This window comes from Vulpes lagopus, chromosome 19 (assembly GCF_018345385.1).
Source record: "Vulpes lagopus strain Blue_001 chromosome 19, ASM1834538v1, whole genome shotgun sequence".
In the NCBI taxonomy this organism is placed as follows: Eukaryota; Metazoa; Chordata; class Mammalia; order Carnivora; family Canidae; genus Vulpes; species Vulpes lagopus.
The window spans coordinates 9,451,819-9,477,961 of record NC_054842.1 but is presented as its reverse complement, the minus strand read 5'-3'; the positions used below and the strand labels follow the sequence as shown (position 1 = coordinate 9,477,961).

The 26,143-nt window shown below is 42.1% G+C and overlaps 1 protein-coding gene across 2 annotated transcripts in view; it reads right to left on the bottom strand.

The window, feature by feature from the left end:
• Positions 1–26,143, bottom strand: part of LOC121479092 (myelin associated oligodendrocyte basic protein) — a 50,128-nt gene that overhangs the window by 10,991 nt on the left and 12,994 nt on the right. Inside the window, exons 3-5 of one of the 2 annotated variants that reach the window (XM_041734606.1) lie at positions 15,201–15,410; positions 14,653–14,925; positions 2,533–2,752 (exon numbers count right to left, since the gene is read on the bottom strand). In XM_041734606.1, coding sequence (XP_041590540.1) covers position 2,752; positions 14,653–14,925; positions 15,201–15,406 — 480 coding nt within the window. In that variant the 5' untranslated portion in view covers positions 15,407–15,410 and the 3' untranslated portion in view covers positions 2,533–2,751. Of the gene's footprint in view, positions 1–2,532; positions 2,753–14,648; positions 14,926–15,200; positions 15,411–26,143 lie in introns of those variants that run through there. The other variant, XM_041734605.1, reaches the window with a different exon arrangement.

Genomic DNA, 26,143 nt, shown 5'->3' with positions numbered 1-26,143 from the left:
TGGACTACCTGCTTCCCTCTATAGTCAAATTCCTGTTCCTGACTTCCTATTTACTCCAAAAGTGCCCTAACATGGCACCAATCATTCCTTATTGCTAAATACAATAGACACCTTTGACTTCTCAAAAGTATCTAAACTTTTGAAAAATTATTCCTATTTAAAAAAACAACAACCAAACATCTATTCAGTCAGCAAGTGTTTATTGAGTTCTTCCTAGTACTGAAAACTGAGGATGTAGCAGGAAACAGGTGTTGGTGATCATGGAGGTTACATTAGGAGCAGAAGGAGAGCCGAACAATAAACAAGTAAATAAATGAACAAGGTAATTCCCAAAGGTGATAAGTGCTGTAAAGACAAACATAACTAACAAATCTAAAGTGGTGAGATAGAGAGTAACTATGGAAACTATAGTTTGCTTCCAAGGGGAACATCTCTGAGATGATATTTGAGCTAAAGTCACCAGTTCAAAGATCTTGGACCAGAGCATCACATGCAGTGTGAATAGCAAGAACAGAGTCCCGAATGAGCACAAGCACTGAGTAGCTATGACAACATAATGTTTATACCCACAGAAGGGGAGAATAGAAAGAAGACAGGAAACGTGTCATTTTTCTGGTTAGGGAAAGGGCTTCTGAACCACATGTGGGGTAAATGAAACCTGGAAAGGCAATAAGTCTTGTACTCTAGGAGCTGGAGCCATGCTCCACTGTCCCCCTAAGTAGAAAAGTATTGAGGGTGGTGTGGGTGAGGAGGCATTGGACTTGGGATTAAAACAAGCTAAGATAGTTTCTGGAGTGGATCCCACTAGAGCCTCATGACAAATAGGCCCATTCCAACCCTCCTCCTTCCATCCCCCAACTCTGAGATGAGTAGGGAAAGTGGTCCAAGAGAGGTTCTTGCAAGGCTGCTGCTGGGTAAACAGTGAAACCCTAAGTCAAGGTCAGGCCCCTTAAGGGAGTCTATTAGTGGTGTGGCCTTCTTCCCATGTGATCAGCTTCAGTGGGTCCTCCGGTGGCAGGGGTGGTGGGGGAAGAATGGAATTGAGTGAGACTAGGAGGGGCCTGGGAGAGAAAATGAGAGCCCAAAACTATTCCCCCAAAGCCAAGTTCCCCAACATATACATAACACATACACCAATCCACAGGATAAGATGATCTGAGAGTCCTCCATTTAAGCCAGGGGCAACCCCCACCAAACAAGTGTGTGTGTGTGTGTGTGTGTGTGTGTGTGTGTGTGTGTGTGTGTGTGTGTGTGGTGTAGCCAGGAAAGAGTCAGGACATTATTTCCTATGCCCCTGACTGAGGACTTACATTCAAGATCAAAGTTCTTCCCAAGAATCTGGGGCTATAAATAGTGGGGGCAAATCAGAGATGAGAAGTCAACCCATAACCTTACTCCATTATGATTGGGTTCAGACTTGGACATATGATGGGATAACTTCCCACACAGGGAGGGAGGTCTTGGACTGCTTATCTACCTTAACTAGTCTTGTCCCCACCCCCACACTCCCGCTAATTCTCCTCTCTCCAAGGCCAAGCTCCTTTCCTGTTTTGCCTGACCCCACTATAGTATATAGATGCATCAGTCAGAAGCAGCATAGAGGGACCAGGACTCAGCTCTCCCTGGAAATGTGGGGCACTTTGGCCTGGAAATAGCAACTCTGAGTTGCAGAAGGGGTACTTCTGGTCCTATGAAGGGCCCTCAGGCCACATGCCTGTGTCCTGAAGTGGGAGCATGGGAGAGCAGCATCTCTGCCTCACAGATGGCCCCTCTTAGCAACCCTGTCTCCAGAAGCCTTCAGGAGAGGGGCAGGGGGTAAGGCATTGAGTAGTTGCCCAAGGTTGCAACTAGTTGAAGCAATTAATTCTGGAATTGGAACTGTCCAGATGGATTGGATAAGGCTCAAAGGCAGTGTCTTTAGAGTATTTGCTCTCACCCAGGCATGGACCAGAAGAAGACATACACATATCCCTGTGTGAGGTTGGAGACAGGGATCTGGGGAGTGGGAGAGATCTACTTCTTCATGAATTTACTCTCAGCTCTGACAGCTCTCTCAGCTTCTGTTAGCACATTAGCTGCATCCAACATGTGGATTTAGACAACTCCTACCCTTTTTGGGAATTTCCTTGCATATCTGGTTCATCAGCTAGCCTAATAACTTGCTCGAAAGGACTTGGATTTTCCCCAGAACCAACTGTGCCTCTGACTGTGTGCTAATACAAGGAACTGATTAAGGAGGTCACATGGAATCCAAGGAAGAGAGGAACAAGGCAGAGGATTAGTTACAAAGAAGAAAGTCAAATGTCAAACTAGGTAACAGCATGCCAGAGACTGAGGGGAAGAGAGGTTAGAGGACAACACAAGGGCTGGAACTTGACCATCCTGATCCAAAGACCCTGGAGGTCTGTGCATGCTCTGGAAAAGAAAGGAGCACAGCTGAGACCAAAGAATCCACGCACTGAGCTCTGGGGCCCAAGGGGCGCTGTTGGGACCCACCAATAGAACATGATGCACAAAGATGCCCCCTCTCACCTCCAGGCAGGCTGCCTGGCAGCCCATGAACCAAGGGGACTGTGGGCATTGGCAGTTGCCACATCAGCAGGTGTCTGCGCCCGCATCATATTGGAAGCTGGATAACTTGCCCAAAGGCACGTGGGTCAAGAAGCAGTGAGTCCAGGTCCTGAGGTGGCCCATTCACTTGAAAGTCCTCCCTCACTTTTTCCGTGGGGTAGTCTTGGTCCTCCTTTTCAATCTGGTTTACAAAGAGAAACAAAAATCCAGTGTTTCTAAGTGATGAACACTCTTTGTGCTCAGTTAACATAATTATGAATTTGTAGGCTATCTTTGGGGTTATTATTCTTCTGGGAAATCTAGCCTTAAATTCTTTTTTGTATTTCATAATTCTGGTAGTATCTGGCCAAAATCATATATAATTTTTTCCTGGCCTGAGCCTAAGATAGACATTCTTTTGAAGTTCTTCTGTTTTTATGTACAATAATTATTGCTTTTCTGTTTAATCATTGCAAATAATTTAAAGATACAGAAAAACACAAAGGAAATCAAAATATCTCACTCCTAAAAAAAACTAGTTTTAGTGCCCATAGACATAAAAATATGTTTGTACACATACATACTTTTGGGGTATTTGAACTCATTTTATAAAATTGTGACCATATTGACATGTTCCTGTTTTGATGGGGAACAGATTGTGTTCAGGATATCAACAACACCCAGTAAAAGCATTATAAATATGTGGACCCAGACAACAATTGCTTGCAAGCTTGCTCTCCAACTGAGGGATTGCAAATTAACCACAATTTATTTAGATAGCAGAACTCTATGTGATCACCTTGGAAATGAGGCCTTGTCAAATAGTTTTAGAACATCATCAAAGTTCTTAATTTAATTTAAAAAGCAAACAAGAAAAAAACCCACGAAGATACATGCATTAGGAGTGTGCCATGCTTTTACACTGAAAACTAAACTTATGAGAAACATAACGTTTTCCATAACTGCGGGGCGGGGGGTAGAATTAGAAATAAGATTCACATTCAGGTGTTAGCAATAGCATTTTCCCAAACCCCAAATTATATATCAAACTAACAGGGCTGTATACTAAGAAAAATAAAAGAAGAAATATTTTATTGAAACTTGTAGAATGAATTGTAGCCTGAGAAGGTTGGAATGCATCTCTGGAAATTTAAGAAGAGAATCCCTATATTTTCTGGATTGCTTCCATGAACTCCAGACATGACAACCTGTTCATAAGCGAACCCCCCATAAATTATGCTATATATGAAACCCTGGGTGTTGGCACTGACATGGAAGCCCTCAGATCCCAGGCATAATCCTATGCAGGCAGCACTGCAATCAGTCACTGTGGCATCTTAGATGGTGTGACCAGCTTGTTATCTAATTAGTCCTCCACTGGCAATGGCAGCCATTGGGATGGATGCCACCGGGATGGCCAAATTGTGCAGCAATAGCCCATAAACTCCAATTCAATCAGAGGAAGCAAGTGAGTAGAGGAAGATTAAATGACACAAAGTATCTATTAAATAAAAATTCTAATAATACCCACTCACCTAAAAGTATAAGATGATGAACTATGCACTTTACATTGATAACTAATGAGGAAGATAATATCCTCATTTTACAAATAGGAAAAATATAGTTTTAAAAAAATAACTTTGACCAGACAGCAGTGTTCAGACTCAAACCTGATGTCAGAGCCCTTGCCCTTCCCATTGCCAGAATGACAGGTAGGTTGTATTTATAGGTCTTATTCAGTCAATAACATCAGCCAACCCCTGAGTCAGTCCCCAGGGATATGAGTGTAAAAGTCCTGGGTCCTGACTCATGAATGTTCCAGTAAGGAATATGTACATTATTGTGTCTGATGTGTAGTAGTGGAAGTAGGAGACAACCCCAGGGTGAGGTGGCCATTTGATAGCAAGAAGTGTGAAGGCTAAGTCAAAGGGGTACACCAAGGCTCCTTAACAATGATAATAACGATGATTCTGCTGACACAGGAGAGGAGTTCTATGCCTACATGAAATACTCTGTACATCATCCCCATTGACAAACTGAAAATAGGAAAACAACAGTTCATTATTACACAAAAGTCAAACCCTATATAAAATGCCTTAGTCGTGTTATTGTAGCACAGCTTTGAATGATGACTGTCCACGTAGCAGAGCATGTAATTTGGGCTTTACCCCCTTTAGTGATTCAGAAAGCCTATTTTGCAAGGACTTAATCTCATTAAAAATATTTCTCCAAGAAGGAAATGTTCTAAGTGAAATAGCGTAAACCATACAAAAATTAGGCATAGATATTGAAAAGGGGGGGAAAAAGCTGTCTGTATTCACAGACAACATGATTGTCATTGTAGAAAATCCCAGCGTCTGCCCCGGAAAAAGCTAGACTGAGTTTAGGAAGATCACAAGATACATGATCAATATACAAAGATCAATTATATTTTATGTGTTGGCAACAAACAATTGGAAATTGAAATTGAAAAAAGAACTATTTTAATAGTAACTAAAAGCATGAAATGTTTCATTATAAAGCAAACTAATTATATACAAGATCCATACGCTGAAAAGGCAAAACAAAAAAAAAAAAAGACCTAAATGAACGGACAGATGTGCCATGTTCATAGATTCAATACTGTTACAGTTCTTATCAAGTTGATTTATAAACTCAACATAATCCCATTCGATTCTACCAGGATATATTGCATAAGTTGACACACTGACCCTAAATTTTGCATGGAAAAGTAGAGGAACTAGAATAGTCACAACCAATTCCAAAAATATAGAACAATGTTGGGGAATTCGCACTAAACTGATTTCAATATTTACTATAAGGCTATAGTAATAGAATTGGTAAAGAAAAGATACATAAATTAACAGAATAGAATAGAAAGTCCAGAAATAAACTCACACATTGCAGTCAACCAATTTCTGACAAAATTGCAAAAGTAATTCAGTAGAGAATCTTCTCAACAAATGGTGTTGGAACAACTAAATATCCACGTGCAAAAAAAAAATTGAACCTCGATCCATACTTCACACAATTTACAAAATATCAATTCAAAATGTACAGTAATGTCAATGTAAACCTAAAGTTTTAGATTTCTAGAAGAAAACATAGGAGAAAAGCTTTGTGACCTTGGGTTAGGCAAAGAATTCTTACATAAAATACAAAAAGCATGATCTATAAAAGAAAAAAATCAATAAATTGTACTTCAGCAAAATTCAAAACTTTGGTTCTTCAAAAGACAGTTTAAGAAAATGAGAAAGCAAGCCAACCAAGCCACATACTGGAAGAAAATATTTGTAAAACATATATTTGATAAATATATTAAATTTGTTATATTTGATTATACATTAAAAATATATCCAGATATATTCTTTACACTCCCAAAACACAATAATAAGTAAATAACAATCCACTTTCCAAAATGGGCAAAAGATTGAGCACTTATCTAATAAATATCACCTATCTTTGGTGGATGATTTATTATAAGTTCATTTAAATGTGTGCAACATCATTAGTCATTAAAAAAATACAAAATTAAAACTACAATGAGATAGTACTACACACTTTTTGGAATGGATAAAATTTTAAAAGATGACAAGAATGCAGAGCATCCCACTGTGCTAGTGGGAATACAAAATAATATAACTACTTTGGAAAACAATTTAGCAGTTTCTTACACATTTAAACACATACTTACCATATGGCCCAGCAATACCAGTTCTAGTTATTTACTCAAGAGAAAAGAAAATTTACACTCACATGAATGTTTCCAGCAGCTTTATTCATAATCACCAAAAACTGGAAACAATCTAAATACCCTTCAACTGGTTAATGGAAAACTACAATAGGTACATGCATATAACAATCTAAATACCCTTCAACTGGTTAATGGAAAACTACAATAGGTACATGCATATACTACTTAGCAATAAAAATAAAATAACTGCTGATTAATACAACGACATGATTCAATCTCAGATGCATTATGCTAAGTTAAAGAAGCCAGACTCAAGAGGTTACATACTGTATTATTCCATTATATGACATTTTAGACTAATAAAACTCTAGGGACAGAAAACAGATTGGTGGTTGTCAGGGGCTTGGGGATTGACTGCAGAGGAATTATGAGGGAAATTTGGTGGGAGGAAGAGGTGATGAAAATGTCTCAACTGTGATGGTGTTTACATGATTGTGTGACTGTTTGCCGAAAAGGTCAAATCCTGCTGCACGCCAATTATATCTCAATAAACCTGATATATGTTGGTATGTGTGGTGGTGAGTGAGTGTTTTTCACATATATACATGACATTTTTGGGTTCCATGGTCTCCTCCTTTATCTGAATGCAGGTAATTGAACCATGACTGCCCCAAAATTAACAGTGCTAGGTGATATGATGAGCAGAATCCTATTTACACCCAACTACTACTGCCCTGCTGTAGGTTATTTTCCAATGAGACTCAACTGCCTGGAAACAGACGTGGTGAAGACAGATGGCTGGATTTATCCAAAGTTAAAGTTTTTCCAAAGATATAAGACAGATATAATATTCGGTGTAGGGTATTTTTGAAAGAGATTAAAATGTTGAGCCATGGCTTCTCATTTGGGAAGGGAGGAAAGTGGTGAAAGAAGATGAGTACCTAGTTTTTCAGAGAAGACATACAGATGGCCAGCAGGTACATGAAAAGATGTTGAACATCACAAATCAGAAAAATGCAAATCAAAACCACATGAGATATCACCTACACATCTTAGAACAGCTATTATCAACAAGACTGGAAATAACAAGTGTTGGTAAAGGTGTGGAGAACACAAGGTGACCCTTGTGCACTGTTGATGGGAATGTGAATTGGTGCAGCCGCTATGGGGAAAACAGCATAGAGGTTCCTCAAAAAAATTAAAACTGTGATCTAGCTATTTCATTTCTGGGTATTTATCCAAAGAATATGAAAACATTAACTCAAAGAGATATATGACCCTCCATGTTCATTGCAACATTATTTACAATAGCCAAGATATGGAAACAACTTAAATGTCCATAAATGGATGAATGGATAATAAAATTGTGGTTTATATATGCAATAAAATATTATTTGGCAATAAAAAAAGAATGGGATCCTGCCATTTGCAACATCAAGGATATATTTAAGGGCATTACATGGGATGCCTATATGGCTCAGCAGTTAAGTGTCTGCCTTCAGCCCAGAGTGTGATCCTGGAGACCCAGGATCAAGTCCCACATTGGGCTCCCTGCATGGAGCCAGCTTCTCCCTCTGCCTGTGTCTCTGCCTCTCTCTCTCTCTCTCTCTCTATCTCTCTTTCTCTCTCTCTCTCTCTGTCTCTCTCTCTCTCTGTCTCTCATGAATAAATAAATAAAATCTTAAAAAAGGCGGGGGGGGGGGGGGCATTACACAGACAAGTCAGACAGAGAAAGACAAATACCAAGCTCATAGATAAAGAGAATAGATTGATAGTAGCCAAAGGTGGAGGGTAGGGAGTAGGGGACAGGAGAAATGAGTGAACTGGGTTTTTTTTTTTTTGGTTTAAATATATTGAATAATTATAATACAATACTATACAACATAATAAATACAAAAATTAAACTATCAGGGAGGAAAAGGGGGGGGATTCTGATGAATGGGGAAGGAAAAACAAGGGTCAGAGTAGTAGAGATGCCTAGTGAAATTTAGGAAGAGTTGTTGTGGAGACACTGGACAAAATAAGCTAGAAGAAAAGCAGACCTGATGTGGAGTTGGATGATTCCAATGGCAATTGTGAAGAAGATAATTTGTTTCCCTCTTTGGAGAATAAACTCCATAAGAACAAAAGATTCAGACACAGCTCCATGGATCAGAGCTCAGTTAGCCCTCAGTACTTGCCCCAGTGTGGTCTCAGGTACTCAAAACCCACCCTAACCTTCTCAATCCCCCAACTCTCTCATCCTTGGGTAGAACTTGCCTCCATCTTAATGCCCATTAATGGGTCTCTCTCTCCTTTGCAAAACCAAATGGCTTTTCCTGCTCTCATCGAAAGCCAGTCCCTCCACACATATTGTGAAGGAGGAGTCTTACTCTATCAACGATCTCCATTCCCCCTCTTTTGTTTTCAGTCTCACCCTCATGTCTATACCCCTCTCCATTGGCTCTTAGTGTGCTCTAAGTAATAGTTTGAAGAAAAAAAAAACCCTAGGAGTAAAATTGGCAATCATTTGTTGGGGGATGTTTGAAAGTTAAGATGGTGCTAAGGTTTTCAACATGTGTGGAAGGAGAGACAGTAACATTACTTGCTGAGAGAAGAAGAAGAGCAAGTCTTCATGGTAAAGAAGTCAAGTGGAGACAGTCAGGTTTGACAACATCCAAGTTGATCTGCTAGACAAACAAGCCCATACGTGAGTTTGGTGTCAGGGCTGGAGGAAGATTTGAAAGTTATCAATCAGTATGCTAGTCATGAGAGAAGGAAAAATCACCCGATGGAGCCCCAGGGGATTCGAAGATTTAACAATTAGCAGAAAAGGAAGGATTCACAATAGAGACAGAAGGAAAGTTCACACAGAGAATCAGGAAACAGGACAGTCACTGAAGGCAAGAGAACAGAGAATTTAATGACTGAATGAGTGAGTAGTCAACAAATTTATCAGACAGCATCACTGATATAAAGATTGGACTCAACATTCATCAAGTTAAGTAACACAGGGGATTCCTGGGTGGCTCAGCAGTTTAGCTCCTGCCTCCTGCCCAGGGCATGGTCCTGGGGTCCCGGTATTGAGTCCTGTATCCGGCTCCCTGCATGGAGCCTGCTTCTCCCTCTGCCTGTGTCTCTGCCTGTCTCTCTCTCTCTCTCTCTCTCTCTCTCTCTATCTGTCTCTTATAAATAAATAAAATCTTCAAAAAAAAAAAAGTAAAGTAACAAAAACCATAGGTAAGCTGTTAGAGCAGATGCTGCTGATGCCTTGCCTATGACCCCTTCCTCTTACCACTGTGTGCACACTGGCCAAATTTCCAGATGCCTTTCTCTGCCTGTGGGCTATTTCCTGCTGCTGTAGCCCACTTTGCTTGGCAGGCCAGAAGGTCAACGAATTAACATCTCTACCCTTAAAGCAGCATTGGTTGACTAATGACTGACAGGACGTGGTTGTATAAATATCCCAGCTCTTTCACCTGCTGATTGGATAGGAAAACTGAGTGCACTCCTACACTGGCTCCTAGGGCTCCCTAGCAGGATTAAGCCCCAGGAGCCCACAGTGAGAACTGGTTTGATAACACACTCTCTATCAGCTGCTTCCCTTCCTCATTTCCCCGTTCCTCCAGCATTTCCTTTGCCTCCCAAACTGCCTGCCCTTGCATGGTTGCTCCTGGAGGAACCTGCACAGGAGAAATTCCAGTGAAGTGCTATGGGGAAGAATCAGAGCACAGTAAGTTGAAGAGTAAATGCAATGTAGAAAAGTTAAGGTGATGAATTTACACTATTTTTAAAAATTTGTTTGAGAAAAGGAGAGACAAAACAGGGACCAGAGGTGAACTCAGTCATTAAGAGATAGCTGGACATGTTTAAAAGCTGAAGTGCTTTCTCTTTAGACACTAGAAAAAGGCTAAAGTTGTCAGGGAGGTACAGTAAGACCCTGGAGGAAACACGAGTAGAGGAAAGAAGATCACACTTGAGTGGAAGGAAGGAAGGGTTGATCTGATCAGGAAAAAATGCTTCCTCCTCCAGGGCTGACAGGAAGGATCGAAAGACAGATGCATATCCTGACATGTTGGGGCTTGTGGAGGCAAACTAGCCTGGAGAGACACAGGTGCTCATCCATTGTGCTCATCCATTCATGCTAGCACCAACCCTTAAGGCTAGAGGCTTTTCCTAGCTGTACTCAGCAGCTCTCTGTATCCATGACTCATCTCAGCAGCTGGAAGCCAGAGTAGTACACGTGGATCATCAGCTTGATCTATGTGAGGGATTTGTGGAATGAATGTGGCCGGAGGATGGGCAACAATGGCATTAAGTCTGTTACAGAGAGTCGTTAACCATGTGCTCCAGACTAAGGACATCAGAATGGAAGAGCACAAACAGCTCATCAGACCAGAGGTCTCTCTGGCTAACCCAGGCCTCTGCGAATACCTGCTCTGCACAGGCCCTGTGCTATGGGGACCAGCACAATGTATAGAAGCCTGCTTCTGGACAGGAAGGGATTTATGACTTAGGGCAAAACTCAAGAGTTCAGTCATCGAAACTCATAAAAGCAATAATGTGACCTGAGAGGCAGGCAGAGCCAGAACCTGATCAAAGAGCAAAGTGCTCAGGCCTTTTCCCTAACCCTGGCATTATCTGAGAAATGATGAATTTCCGATTCTGTTTGGCTGATGAGAGACCAAAAATAGATCGCCAGGGCATAAACACTGGGATGCAATTAAGCCTAATACATGCCTGGGTGGGATTTTTCCACAAGCATGTAAGAAAGGAGTACAGAGTAGGTTTTTTGCTTCTGTAAATACAAAGAGAGCTCAGAAAAGGGACCAGAAGTTTAGTCAGTCCTGCACAAGGAAAGAGAAAATGATCCACGGTTTTCCAGAAGAACAAAATGCAGTGTACCTTTTGGCATCAGGAAGGACAAGGTGAGGACAAGTCATGTCATAGAAAGAGTCTGAAATAATTTGGGCCTGCACACCTAAAAAGCAGGCAGGTACCCCTGACAGTTGAATCTTAGCCCCAATACCTGGTTCTGTCAGTGCACACTCTCAGACCATCAGAGTAATTGCTCTGGGTCAGTGCTCTTCAGAAGTAAATTCTAGCTCATCAAGTATGTAAGTGTTTATAATTGCATTGTTGTTTGACACATATATCTTCTTCTACAGTACAAAGGAAAAGTAGAGTGGTTTCTACTCCATTACCAATGTAACGAGCACGTAGTCATTCAGTGGGTGTACTTGTCCTAACCTTCAGAGGCAATGCACTACCATGCCTAGCTCAGGACAATGCATGGTCAGTAAAACACCAAACCCTGCTTGTTTCAATTTGAGAGTCAAAACTAAAGCGCTCTGTCTCCAAAAGACCAAATTCTGTGGAGAACGTGAAGCCACTTAGAACCTTAACCCTCTAGTAATCAGTTACTTTCCTGGGCTTTGATTTTATCATCTGCCGAAGTGAGACAAGAGAGCAAAAAAAGTGGCTGGAGGAGAAGAGGGACGAGGCAGGGAGCAGGCAGTATGGAAGCAGCCAAGCTTGGGGTGATTCTTGGAGGGAAGAGCAGCATCACATGGGGTGGGCGGGGGGCACTCATAAATACCACAAGCAGCTGGTCCAGGGGCATATATCATTTCCTTTGATTGCCCAGAGCTTGGAGCAGTGCTGTGCACATAGTCTTGATGAATAAGTTTGCAAATACATGTAGAAATAGATTGGTCCTCCAAGTTTCTGATGTGCAGGGCTCAATTTGGTACAAGACATTTTGTGAAGGAATGAGTCAAAGGCATACATCACAATGCTCAAAGTTGTGTGACTTGCCCCAAATCAGTCACAAAACCACAGATCCCATGCTCCTAAAGCAAAACACCAAGGAACCAAAAGAAGGTTGGCCCAGGAAACATGTGTTAACCCTAAAGGCAAAGATGACCTGTGAAATCCTAAAATTTTGAGGAATTGAGGGTAAAATAAATTAAGAGGGAGATGCCAGGGTTTCCTCCCATCAGATACAAGAACTCTACCATGTTCAATTAGGCTGCATGGAATTATACCAATCAGGTCCTAAGATATAAATATTCTCTGGTTTTTGAGATCTATCCAAGGGAATTAGTAAGGATTCAAAAGGCCTTTGTCAATTTTTGTTTTATCTTTAAAGGTCAGAACTCAGGAATGGCACCGTTTCAGAAAGCAAGTCTGTTTCAGAAACTCTTCTTTGACCCTTTCTCCAAGTGCAATTTAGTAGCTCTGCTTAAGAGTGAATTTTTTCCCCATTAGCACTCCTCCCACCCCTTTGACTTGGGATAGTTAACCAGTATCAACAGAGGGAATAAATAACATGGTGAAGCAATGGCTCTAATGCTTTTCCTCAGGACCTTTGGAAATCTGAGAAGGAAAAATAAGTATCTCGGGAAGAACTCCAATGGTCCATCCTCTATGTAGTGGAACATTATAAACGGAGGCTTTTGGGTCCCCTTTCCCGGGTGAGCAACCAGGACTGAGGAGGCAAAGACGGCCTGATACCCACTGAGAACAGTTAACAGGAAATCAAGTTACGCCAACATTAATTAGGATGTCTCTGGAGTTTAGGTGAATCAAACCAGCAGGCTGGGTGCAGACAGATAAAGCTGGCCTTAACGGTCGTCCATCTCCTGTCTGTGTACTGCTTGAACTCCCAGCCATCCAAGCAGCCATCACGCAACTCGCTGCAAATGGTGGCTTGAAGGCACCCCCACAGATGACATGCCTTGCATCTATTTAGTTTCCCCTGCTTCTCACACTTCCTATCTTACCTGGCCAGCCCTCTTGGACTTAGGCCCCTTGGGAGACTAGTTAATTAATTAATGACTAGTTAATGACTAAATAACTTAGCATGCAACTTCCTGTTCCAGGGTTAGAGACTGGAGGCCTCTTACCTCCTTCACAAATTAACCTCACTTTATCTTGCATCTTTTTAAGGCTTTTACTTTTCGTCATACGTGTGGCCCCTTCCACGTGTCTTTACTGCACATTACAGATAATGTGGATCATTTATTTATGGATGGTTTAAATCAGTGCTTCTCAAAGGGTGGTCTGTGTACCACCTGTGTCACTATGCTGGGGTGGAGGTGCTGCTTGTTGGAAATGCAGATCTCCAGACCTCATCGGTGACGCAAGGAATTAGATTCTCCGGGGGCATCTTTAACATGCTCCTCAGTTGATTCCCCTGTAAGTCATTCAACAGCCCATGACATGCGCACACAGTAACATGCTAAGCAGAGTAGGTATGAGAATCTCAAATATAATTAGTACCCACTATTAATCTGCAAAACTGCTTAATTTCCAAATATTAAAAGAACTAAAAGATTGGCCTGCCATGTGTTTGAGCAGGGAGGGAAGTCTCTGTACCTTCCACTCAATTTTGCTGTGAACCTAAAACTGACCTAAAAATGAAGCCTATTTTTAAAAAGAGGGGCAGCCCTGGTGGCGCAGCGGTTTAGCGCCGCCTACAGCCCAGGGCGTGATCCTGGAGACCCCGGATGAGTCCCACATCGGGCTCCCTGCAGGGAGCCTACTTCTCCCTCTGCCTGTGTCTCTGCCTCTCTCTTTGCTCTCTCTGAATGAATAAATAAATCTTTTAAAAAATAAAATAAAATAAATAAAATAAAATAAAAATAATAAAAATTAAAAAAAAAAGAGAAAAGCTGACCAGTCTCAGATGGGACAGACAAAAACATGTCTATGGCTCACCTTTTGTCTCTGCATGACCTCCTTTTATTCTCTGCTTATCCTAGCCTAACCTCCTCTGTGAGACCCCAGATGGGCAGAGCCCTGCTCCAGGTTCCCATAGCTCCATATACTTGCTGATTATGACAATTTTAAGGCAATCACGCCCCACATAGTGACCAACTATTCTCTTGTTTCATCCTGGTGAGTCACAACCTGGCTTGTTCACTGCTATAGTCCCATCCCCCTGTATGATGTATGGAACTCTATGGTATGCAATCAAGTTTGTTGAATGACTTAATAAGTGAATGAATGAAGGATCTTGCCACTGAGATTAACATCAGATGAAATGTCAGCTGGATGGGTGCATGAATTGGCTGAACCTGTTCCCTCATCACTCTTCCTCCTCTCTCTGAGGCACAGTGAGGGAGGGCCTCATTTACACAATCTATTACTGGGGTGGATCTCTGAGTTGATAAATTAATCAACTGATCAAGTCCTCCTAGACAAAAGAAGCAACTGATACTGCCATCGGAAGTCCTGTACCCGCAGCTCTATGAGGAAAACACAAGCCACACTAGTTATTTCAAATGAGGGGATTTAATGCAGGGAATTGACACAGGTTTGGTAAGGCCAAGAGAGCACCATTGAGGTAACCCAGATGTTAGTAAATACATGAGGCAGCTACTAACCTTAGGGCTGGGGGAACAAAAGGGAAGAGATGGTGTTACCAGAACCTAGAAGCTTTGATGGGGGACCCCCCACGGCTGGTGCCTGGCCCTCTCTGGGGGCTGCTGCGCGGCGGCTGCTTGGACTTCTGAGGGGGGCGCTGCTTGGCTGGTGGTGGTCGGACCTCTGGGCGGGGGCGTGGTTGACGCTCGAACCTCGGAGGGGACCGTGGCTTGGCCGGAGGGGACCGTGGCTTGGCCGGTGCTCTGACCACGGCGGGGGGTGCAGCTGGCTGGTGCTTGGGCCTCTGAGGGGACGTTGCACGGCGGCTGGTGCTGAGGGGGCCAAAAGAAGCTGGAGGCTGGAGCCATGGCTCTCCTCTGCTGCTTAAGGGATGCTGACAGGAGCTGGAAACCGGGAGGCAGGCCCTGCTCCCCCTCCCACCTTCCGATCGCCCTGCAGCACCTTCCAGCGGCAGAGTCTAACGGGGAGCGGACTGCAGGGCGTTGGGGGACGAGCAGCCCAGAAATCGCAGAGCAGAGCAGGCGGGGGCGTGGAGCGAGACCGCAGGCCGCACCGGCAGATGCCCAGGGCAGCGCAGACCACTTACCTGGTCTTCTGGCAGGCACAGCAGATCCAGTCCTCTTCTTTCTTCTGGTAGAAGCAGCCACTTTTACAGATGCTGTATTTCCGATCCACGATCTCACGTTTGGAGTTGAGGAAGGTGAATGGCGGGCAGCAATGTATGCTGAAGTGCTCTGAAAACTTCTGGTTCTTGGAGAGTCTGGGACCCTCCTTAGTCGTTTTTTGACTCATCTCACTAGAAATCATTGCAGCAAGGAGCAGTGGGGAGAAATAAAACAGCACATGAGGTGGGGACCTTTCTACTCAAGGAGGCTACTCCCTGCTACTCCCATAGTCCAATATTAACATTCAGCCTTGTCCTACACCCTGACTCTAGAAGATCAACTTCTTGTCCAACTCTATGGAAAGGAACTAAATTAAGAGTTTATTGATTTTTATTTGCACAGTTTTTAATCATGTTTTCTGAAAATGGATACATTTTCACTTATGTTTTAGTGACCCATTTAGTGTAAGAAAAATATTACAAAATCAAACATATTTGTGGCAAAATAATAGTCTAGGTTTAGGGAAGGCGTTTTCTCTAAAATATAATAATAATGTTTAGGTACTAAAATTGTAATCATCATTCATACAAAATTACTACATAGCAATGAAAAAGAACGATCAACATGTTTGCATTTCATAAACATAATCTTGAACAAAAAAAGTGGCGCACAAAGGAATACAAGCTGCCTGATTCAATTTACATGAGGTTCAAAAATAGGCAAAGCTAGTCTACAGTTCTAGAAATCAGAACATAGCTATGTTTAGAAAAGGTGAAGTCCGGCTAGGAAAGGGCACCAGGAGCCTGTTGAGGCCAGAGAATGTTCTGAGTCTGGATCTGAGAGGGATCGCTTTGGGTGCACATGCATGTCAAAATTCACTGTGGGAGCCTGGGTAGCTCAGTCGGTTCAGCACCTGACTCTTGACTTAGGCTCAAATCATGATCTCAGGGTCATGACATCGAACTCCCTTGGTTGTACTTCAATCTGGCTTCTGTTCCTTTCCTTCCAAAGAAAAATGGTTTTCCATAGCCTCCCAGAGACCTCCATGCTATCAAACCAGTTGTCTTCTTTGATCCCTCTCTCCATCTAAAGGCTTCCTCTCCTGTCACACTACATTCTCCTAGAATCCCTCCTCCATCTCTAACCCCTCTTTATCCTTTGGATAAAGGTTCACCCGCTTTATCCAAAACTGCTTTATCCAAAACTTTTAATGTTGCAGTTCTTCGAGGTACAATAAACAGGAAGTGATTAATGGGGTCATCTTCAACCATTCAGTTAAAGACATATATTTTGGTCAAGCGAGCACAGTGCTCAGCTGCTGTCAGGGACGCAGAGCTGAATCATCACGGTCCTCAAGAGAGTTATCCACAATCTGGGTAGACAGGCAGCCAAGGATGTACAAGGGGTGTTGACAGCCACTAAACCCACTTATTGGGCCCAAATATGTACCAGATCCTGAGGGAGTTAAGGGGATGGTTCAGGTTAACATCCTGCTAACAAGGAGCTTACAGTGTAAAGGAGGAATATTACATAGATGTCAGTAAGTGGGATACAAAGACAGCAGTTCTGCAACATGAGAATGTGTGGGTAAATTGGCCTGGAGGGCTCACAGGAGAAGGACAATATGCTGGGGTGGGGAAGCAGGTAGAGAATCATGGGGACAAACATCACATCTCACCCTAAGTGTTTGGACAGTCAGAGATAAGAGTTAGTGGAGGGATGGGAATGGTTGATACCTAAGAAAGACACAGAGGGTCAACTACAGTCCGCCTGAGAGCCCACTCTGTCTGCACTGCAGTGTGGGAGAAGCGAGGGTGGCCAGATGCAAGTGATGAGGCAGGACAAGAGTTAACTGTCATCGTGAAGGATCTAATCCTGGGGACTGGGAGCCCTGTCATGGCCATCAGCCCATCAGTCATCTAAATAGATGAGAGAGAGGGAGATCATCTCATTGTCTGGGATATGGTGACTTGAAGGCACTCAGGACATTCATGGGGAAGTGGGCACCCAAAACACAGCAGCTACGGCCATCAACTTGTGAGTCCTTCAACTCATGGAAGAGGCACAGCCTTGGGAATGGATGTGGTGAGTATGAACTGAGCGAGGAGTTGGGCTGGGGAAGGCTGCCAGGAAGAGTCACTATGTTCAAACTACCGGAGAGGGGCAAGGGAAAAGAACAACAGAGGCAGCCAGAGAGGTGGGCGGAGGAACAGCCTCTTAGAAGAGGAATTTCCAAACTTGCAGAGAAGGACATGGTCAAGAGTACCCAAAGAAACCCTTAGGGCAAACAGGCATTTTTTCAACCAACCAGAAGCTAAAGTTGATTTTTAGGGTCTGATTCATCGCAAGACTCTTAAAGATCTGTCAAACTCTTACCCAAGTTCTGCACAATGTGGCAAAGTTCAGTGCAAGTCTCTGCTCTCGTGGGAAGCGATGAAACACTCCAGGACTAACCTGTAGGAGTCATTTCTTTAGACTCCTAGCACATGGAGACAATGTTACTCAACTTTTCATGGCCAACCCAGACACCCACCAATTTCTCCAGTTTTCTGGAATCCTCTTTTCCCAAATGGTTCAGGCATTCATCACAAATAGCAGAAAATCTAGCACCTGCCCTAAATTTTTAAAAATGACTGGCATGGAGTAAGAGCTGTGATTCTGAATTCCTGCTCTGACTGAATTCTCAGTTCCCACCCACTTAACTGATGCCTTGGCTCACTCCATGCATGGCCAGATTGTCACCCAGCCATCTCTTCCCCCAGCACAGGGAAAAGTTCTCAAATTCTCATTGCAGGAATTTTCTCACCCTCTGCCTTTCCCCAACAAGTCCAGCAGGAGGCAGTCTCACCTCCTGCTATCCTCCGTGTGTGGTTCCCTAAAGCAAAAGCAGTTCCCTTCTGTGGACCTTGACATTCTTCCTGGGCAAGCAGATGAAAATTCATAACCCCTTTCCCCTAGTAAAATGTTTATAGTCTATGGAAAGTCTCTAACTACTATTTCTCCTGCTAGCAGAAACCCAGCATTTAGTTGCTGGGGTATCTGATTAATTGCGTATACTCCCTGCCTCTCCAACTCTGCCCCCCAACAATGCTCCAGTTTAGGAATACTAAGCCCCACGTGCTAAGCAATAGCAACACACACGCGAATCATCCTTTCCCAACACTCCAAGCTTACTAGTAAATTAGTTACAACCACAGTAAAACAGTGGAGGAAAGAACTCACGTTTACTGAGCATCCATTACATGGTGGTTGCTTCATACACTTCACCTCATTTTAGAACATAGCATCATCACCAACAAACTAAAGATGAGAGAAGCTAAGGAACAGGACGAACTCCATAAAGCCAGAAAGAGGCAAACAAGGGATATAAATCCATATCTGTGTGTCTGTGTGACTCCAACATCCCAGGTCCTTTGACCAGACCCATCACTATCTGTGCCTCCTGTGCTCAACCCTCTTCTCCCAGAAAGGTTGGACTTTGAAGGACTGGAAATGGGCCTAGGACGGGATATGGCTGCATAGATGCAAGGGTCTATGTCCCAGGGTGAGAAAGCCTGTAAGTTGGAGAAACAGCTCACTCCAGAAGGAAGAGTAGAGAATGGGTTGGGGAATATCATACAGCATGGTGTCCCTGCCAGAGCAAGAGGCCCATGAAAGGACACTAGAATATAAACTCCGAGTGTCCTGGAGGTAGTGTGACCCTCCTCCATCCCTTCCCAACCAGCCCTTAGTGGGTTTTAAAATCTATATTTACTGTTGAAAATTAGAAAACTTGGATGGATAAAAACAATAAAAATTCCTAAATTTGTATCCCATAGTTAACACAAAATATTTGAACATCTTTTCCTTTTACAATAGCTACATATAAATATATAGTTAATAAAAAGCAGGATCATATCTTACATACTGTTCAGATTTATATACTTGGAAAAATCATTCATTTTGTTTAAGTTTTACAGATATACACATTATTTATAGTATTCTTATGGCTTTTAAAATCCGTGATAAATTTATAGTTACAACCCCCTTTATAATTCATATATTTGCATCTTGTCTCATTTTTCTTGAGTCATCTTGCCAGCAGTTATCCGACTTTATTATTCTTTTCAAAAGCAAGCTCTTGGTTTTCTTGCTTGTTTCTTTCTCTATTTTTTTCTAGTTCATTAATTTCTGTAGACATTTATTATTTCTTTTCTTCATTTTTTTTTCGGCTTGTGTCTTTTTTTCTCTATTCTTTAAGTTTTTTAAAAAAAATTTTACTTATTCGTTTGAGAGAGAGAGAGCACAAGAAGAAGGAGAAGTACAGGGAAAAGGAGAAGCACATTCCCCACTGAGCTGGGAGCCCAACACAGAGCTCAATCCTAGGATCTGGAGATCATGTTTTGAGCTGAAGGCAGACACTTACTCTGAGCCACTCAGGTGCCCGAAGTTTATTTATTTTTTAAGTAATCTCTGCACCCACTGTGGGGCTCAAACTCATGACTTTGAGATCAAGAGTCGCATACTCTTCTGACTGAGCCAGCCTCGTGCTCCTCCTCTATTCTTGAGTCAAACACTTCTCACATATGCTTTTATGGTTATAACTTTTCCATTAAGTACAACTTTAGCTGTATACCAGAAATATGACTATAAGTCATTTTCACTTCATTTTGAATATAGCTGAGTTCTTCTTTGATTCATCCATTATTTTTTTTAATCTGTCACAAAATTTTCAACTGTACATTAACTTCTAATTTAAATGCCTTCTAGTTAGAGAAAGTGGCCTGTGCAATAATGACTCTGATATGTGTTGAGATTTGCTCTGTGGCCTAGTTCATAGTCAATATTTTACAATGTTCCACACGTGATTGAAAAGATTGTGATCTTTTCTATAACTAATATGTAACAATTTAGGATTGTCTAGTGAAGGTAAAAATGTGCACAAACTACCATCTAGCATCTATTCTTAGGCACAGCAGCCATCTTGGATCATGGCTCAACACCGCAGGGGAAGCCAGTGGAAGAGCAGAAAGACTGGAGAAGCCTGAGTGCATTGACTATGGAGTTGCTGTTCTAGGACTAACTCTTGAACACTAAACATCTTTTTAATTTTTTAAAAAAGATAGTATGACATTGAATAAATAAACCATTCATGGCACATGTTCATAATACATTATAAATTAGCTATGGAGGCTGCCTACAACCTAAATGTTTGGATCTTTTTATATATCGACCTGCAAGATGCAGCCTGCATTGTGGTCAAGACTTCAAGTTCTGGTCTTAGGATAGCTGGGTTACAACTTGGCTCTGTGCATCCGCCAAGAGCCAGACTGGCTAGCCTCTAAGAAAATCTATATCTTCATGAACACTGAATATCTTTTACACAAGAGACAAGACAAACTTGCACCTCATTTAAACTACTATTATTTCCGTTACAAGCAAGCAAATACAATTCAAATTAATATGCTCAATTTTGGGCAGCCCGGGTGGCCCAGCGGTTTAGCGAGCCTTCAGCCCAGAGCCTGATCCTGGAGACCCAGGATCGAGTTCCCCATCAGGCTCCCTGCGTGGAGCCTGCTTCTCCCTGCCCCCCCCCCTCTCTCTCACTCTCTGTGTGTCTCTCATGAATAAATAAATAAAAATCTTTTTTTTTTAAATATGCTCAGTTTCTTCATCTAACGGGGTGGCTTACAAACAACAGAAATTTATTTCTCACAGTTCTAGAAGTCAAGCAATCCAATATCAAATTGCGAGATGAGAACCCCCTACCTAATTCGGAGATGCCATTTTGCTTGCTATGTCCTCACATGGTGGAATGAGCAAGGGAGCTCTCTGGGGTCTCTTATGAGGACACTAACTCCATTCATTAGGGCTTCACCTAAGGACCTCATTATTTCCCAAAGGTCCATCTCCTAATACAATCACATTGGAGGTTAGATTTCAACATACGAAGTTTGGGGACACAAACATTCAGTCCATAACAGAAGAACAAATAATAATAATGCTTAACTCAAGAGGCCTTTGAAAATATTAAATAAAGTAGGTAAAGAACCTAACACTGTACCTTATGTAAGTCACTCACTTAATAAATTCTATTTCCCTTTCATTGAGAATTCAAACAACCTATCTAATTCTACTGACTTCTTCAGACACATTCTCAATGAATCTCAGTGGGTTATTTCTGATGACATTTAATTCAAGCATTAATTACATCTTTTTTGATGTTAATGGCTGAAGACAAATCATTATGAACACCGCATGATGTTTTCACAAAAGATGTCACCTAATTGCAGAGCAAAGACAACATGAACTATCTGGCAGGATGGAGAATTTTAATTTAATTTTATTTTATTTTATTTATTTTTTTTTTTTTTTATGATAGTCACAGAGAGAGAGAGAGGCAGAGACACAGGCGGAGGGAGAAGCAGGCTCCATGCACCGGGAGCCTGACGTGGGATTCGATCCCAGGTCTCCAGGATCGCGCCCTGGACCAAAGGCAGGCGCCAAACCGCTGCGCCACCCAGGGATCCCGAGAATTTTAATTTTAAACTAAAATACAGTCTCCAGGCTTTCCAGATATTTCTATATACTCTAAAACTAAAGAGGAGGAAAGTGAGGCATGTATTTGAAGAATAAGAATAAGAATAAGAATAAGGAGAAGGAAGAAGAAAGAAGAAGAAGAGGAAGAAGAAGAAAGAAGAAGAAGAAGAAGAAGAAGAAGAAGAAGAAGAAGAAGAAGAAGAAGAAGAAGAAGAAGAAGAAGAGAGTAAAGGAGAGGAACCAAAGGGAGGGGAACATGAACCTCACCCTACTATTTATTGAATACCTGCTATGTCCTGGATGCTTTATATCCATCATTTCTAGTTCCCAAAATAATCCTTCTAGGTAGTCCCTACTCACCCCATTTTAGAGATGAGGAAATTGAGGCCTGAAGAAGTAAATGCTCCAACATCATGTAATAATAATAATAAAACAGCAAACTCATCACAGTCAATATGACTAGGTGATTGCCCAATATCCATTCTTCCCTTGAATAACAAATCTGGATTTTGCTTGGTTAAACATGTACAGCTCCCCATGTGATCATGTTCTGACAGTGAGCTGCAGGCAAACGTCCATAAGGAGATGACCTTTTTTTAATGATAAGGTTTTATTCAAGAAGGGATGCTCCTGGGTAGTTGGGTGGCTCAGTAGGTTAAGCATCTGCCCTTAGCTCAGGTTATGATCCCAGGGTCCTGGGATCAAGCCCCATCGGCGGGAGGGGGGGGGGGGGGAGTCCCTGCTAAGCAGGGAGCCTGCTTCTCCCTCTCCCTCTGCCACTCCCCCTGCTTGTGTTCTTTCACTCTCTCATAAATAAATAAATTAATTAAATCTTTAAAAAAAGAAGAGACTCGGGGCAGCCCCGGTGGCGCAGCGGTTTAGCCCCGCCTGCCGCCCAGGGCGTGATCCTGGAGACCTCCTGGATCGAGTCCCACGTCGGGCTCTCTGCATGGAGCCTGCTTCTCCCTCTGCCTGTGTCTCTGCCTCTGTCTCTCTCTGCATCTCAATAAATAAATAAATAAATAAATAAATAAATAAATAAATAAATCTTTAACGAGAGAGAGAGAGAGAGAGAGAGAGAGAGACTCTTCTTTGGTGTGTGCATCCAGCCCAAGCCAGCTGTCTCCAGCTCCTAGTAAGTAGGATTATTTCACACTTCTGGACCTTGGTCCATAGGGCTGCTTCCCCTTGCTTCCTTCCCATCCAACAACTGCACAGCAAACACCTCCATCATCTTTGCCCAAAAGCAAGTCACTTCTTCAAATCTTTCCAGAGCCTTCCCTTACCCCAAAGAGAAACCATCACTCCTTCCTCTTTCATGCCCTGACCTTGTGTGCTATACATAATTCTGGGAAAGCATCTGAAAGCTTTTGTTACCCTTACCCTTTCACTGCTTTCTTAAATTTTCTGCCCTTGGAGCCTTGTTCAATGCCTGATTCAGAACAAGTGTTCAGTCGATACTTGATTAAAATGACTGAACAAGGATGTCTCACACAAGTGCTGCCTGTCTCCAGATGTCCCCACAGGGACCTTTGCTCTGGCTCAGGCAATAGTGTATGTTCAATGAGAAGGTAACACAGGAAGCGACCTTTCCAAATGACCTTGAAAGTTATAAAACTGGATTCTTCAGAAAAAAATTTTTCTGTGAACCCACTACATCTTTTCTTAATTCATGCAAATTAATTAGGAAGCTTTAGTCAACACACACATCCAATTACATATTCTAGAGATGGCATTAGCATCTCTATATAACCACCAGCTGTGTTTAAACATAGCTTCACTATTCCCTAAGGAGACTGCCGGTGGCTTTAGAACCCTAAATATAAAATGGATTTCCTTCCTTTTATCCATCCTTCCTTCCTTTCCACTATGTTTTCTTAAAAGAGAATAGGGAGGTGAGGTAGTTATTTAATAGCATTGGCATGTGGCCCTTGTCTTAGGCAGTCCTCTGGTAAGGAAAGACAATGCAAGTAGCGAGCTGACATGTTGCAGCTATGTACTCCTTACATCCAATCCACAGGGCATCACAGGAAGTCAAATGTGGAAATGGGTACAGGCTCTGTGCAGTGAAGAGTGGATGAAAGTCAGTACTTGGGAAACACAGAACAATCCTTCAGTTCTTGTCAGAGCCATGAGCAAGGGCCTGCACTTGTCTTGTTTAAGGAACTCAACATGGGAGAGACAGGAGGCAAGCCTTCACCCTCTCATGGTCCAAAACCAGTGAGAACAATGTTCTGGCTTCAGAAAGCAAAACTCCAAAGGAAGATAATGATCAGTCCCAAGGATGTAATGTGTTATATGGATTAAGGAATGGAATGTTTAACATATACTTGGGGAAATTTTAATTAAAAACCAAAGCAAGATGGGGCACTGAGTGGCACAGTTGGCAAAGTGTCTCTTGGTTTCTGCTCAGGTGGTGATCTCATGAGTCTAGAGTTGGAGCCCTGCACTGGCTCCACACTCAGTGAGAAATCTGCTTGAGTTTCTCTTTCTTGCCCTCTGCTTCTCCACACCCCCACCCCTGCACACGATCTCTCTCCCTCTCTCTCTCTCAAATAAATAAATAAATAAATAAATAAATAAATCTTTTAAAAATACCAAAGTAAGAAATTTTATTTTATCTTTTATTCACTTTTTAGCAAGAAATTTCAAATCCATACAAAATCAGTTCTGTTGCACCCCCCAAAAAAGGACTTTTTCATTTCGCTATAATTATATAATTACAGTATTACAAGCCTATTCCATGCTGAATACTAACTGGGAAAAGAGAGACAAAACTAACTTCTGAATTTATTCTGCCTTGATCATTTCTGGCGTAAATTATCTCTTCTTATAAGTGGTCAGCTAAAGTTCAGCTCCTTGACAGAACTATTCCTGCCCTCCCTCTAATCCTTCTAAAGGTAGATAAGGGTATGGGGAAGCTGGTGGTCTTCATGGCTATGAGGGAAGAGGTGGCTAGTTTGGGTAGTATCCTCGTCTGCTGGCCGTGGAATGCCATAGCATGAATGACGCAAGTTACTGCTAACCCCAGCAAAGCCACTGGTCATCAGGGTCCCTGTTCAGTAGCCCCCTACTCTGTCCTCTCAGCTCCTCCATATCTACTTGAGGCAACTTCTGGCTCCTGTGTGTATCATGTGTTACAGGTGGGGAATCAAGAGTCCTATCTTGGGACCATTGGCTTAGACAAGCTCCCCAACCGAAGCTGTGCATTGATTCATGGGCCACACTAGATGGGCAACCCCAGGGGCTTGCAACCTGTCCTCACTGCTCCTACTCAAGTGTGTCAGTAGGACCCATCACCCACCACAACGCATATACACAATTTCAAACCTATCTGGATGATTCCACCGCACCATACCACAGCCCCTGCCATGATTCTGAGGCTTCGTCTGGAGAAAAGAGAGAACATGAATGTTTGCTTCTTAGCTTTCTTTCTCTCCCCCTACCTTGAACAAGCTTCCTGGAGTGCAGAGTTCCTCCATAAATTCACAAAGTGAAGAAGGCTTAAACAAATAAGGACATGCTCTTCTTAGGCCTTTTTTCTCCTTTACCCAACTCCTCCCCATACATGGCTATAAATTCTTATTAAATCCCCTACTGCCACCCTCTCTGCCTTCAAGCGTTTAGGAAAACAGTAAGGAAGAGATGGGAATAACCAGGAATTGCAATTTTCATAGACTTGTCTCAAGAACAACATGAAATGTCCAATTTTTAAAATACTAAGTTAGGGGCACTGTTCTAGCTCAGTCAGTGGGGCGTGCAACTCTTGATCTCAAGGTTGTGAGTTTGAGCCCCATGTGGAGATCATTCAAAAATCAAATCTTAAAAATAAACAAACGAACAAATAAATAAAAATAAAATACTAAATTATTTCAAAAGTATGGAGAATTAACTTCAAGTGTTTAAAATACTTATAAATCTTGAATGAATTTCTGTCAAACCTTGCCTCTATTTTACAATTTAACATTTATTCTCTGAAAAGCAAAGACCTTAAAGTAATAAAATCTTTAACCTTTCATTCTAGAAGAGGAGACAGAAGTAAAATACATTTCCAGTAATAATGTAAGAATATGGACGGGAAATACTAAATGGCTTTTTACTTACTGGGAGGGACATTCTCTGGGGAGATGGTAGGAAAATCCCCAATTTAATTTCTGCATATTCCCCAAGAAACAGGGGATAGTCTTTCAAGACATTCTTACAACAGAAAAAGTACAAGATTCATTATTCTATACATTTCTTTAAATTAGGCTAGCTTATGAAAGGAGAAGGTGGTCAAGGGAATCTTAGTATTTTTGTACAAATACAATGGAATCGGCAAGGCTTTTGACTTGTTTAATTATTGATATTCTTATGATTGATTAATCATGGAAATATTAAGTAGCCATTTGAAGGCTGACTGAAT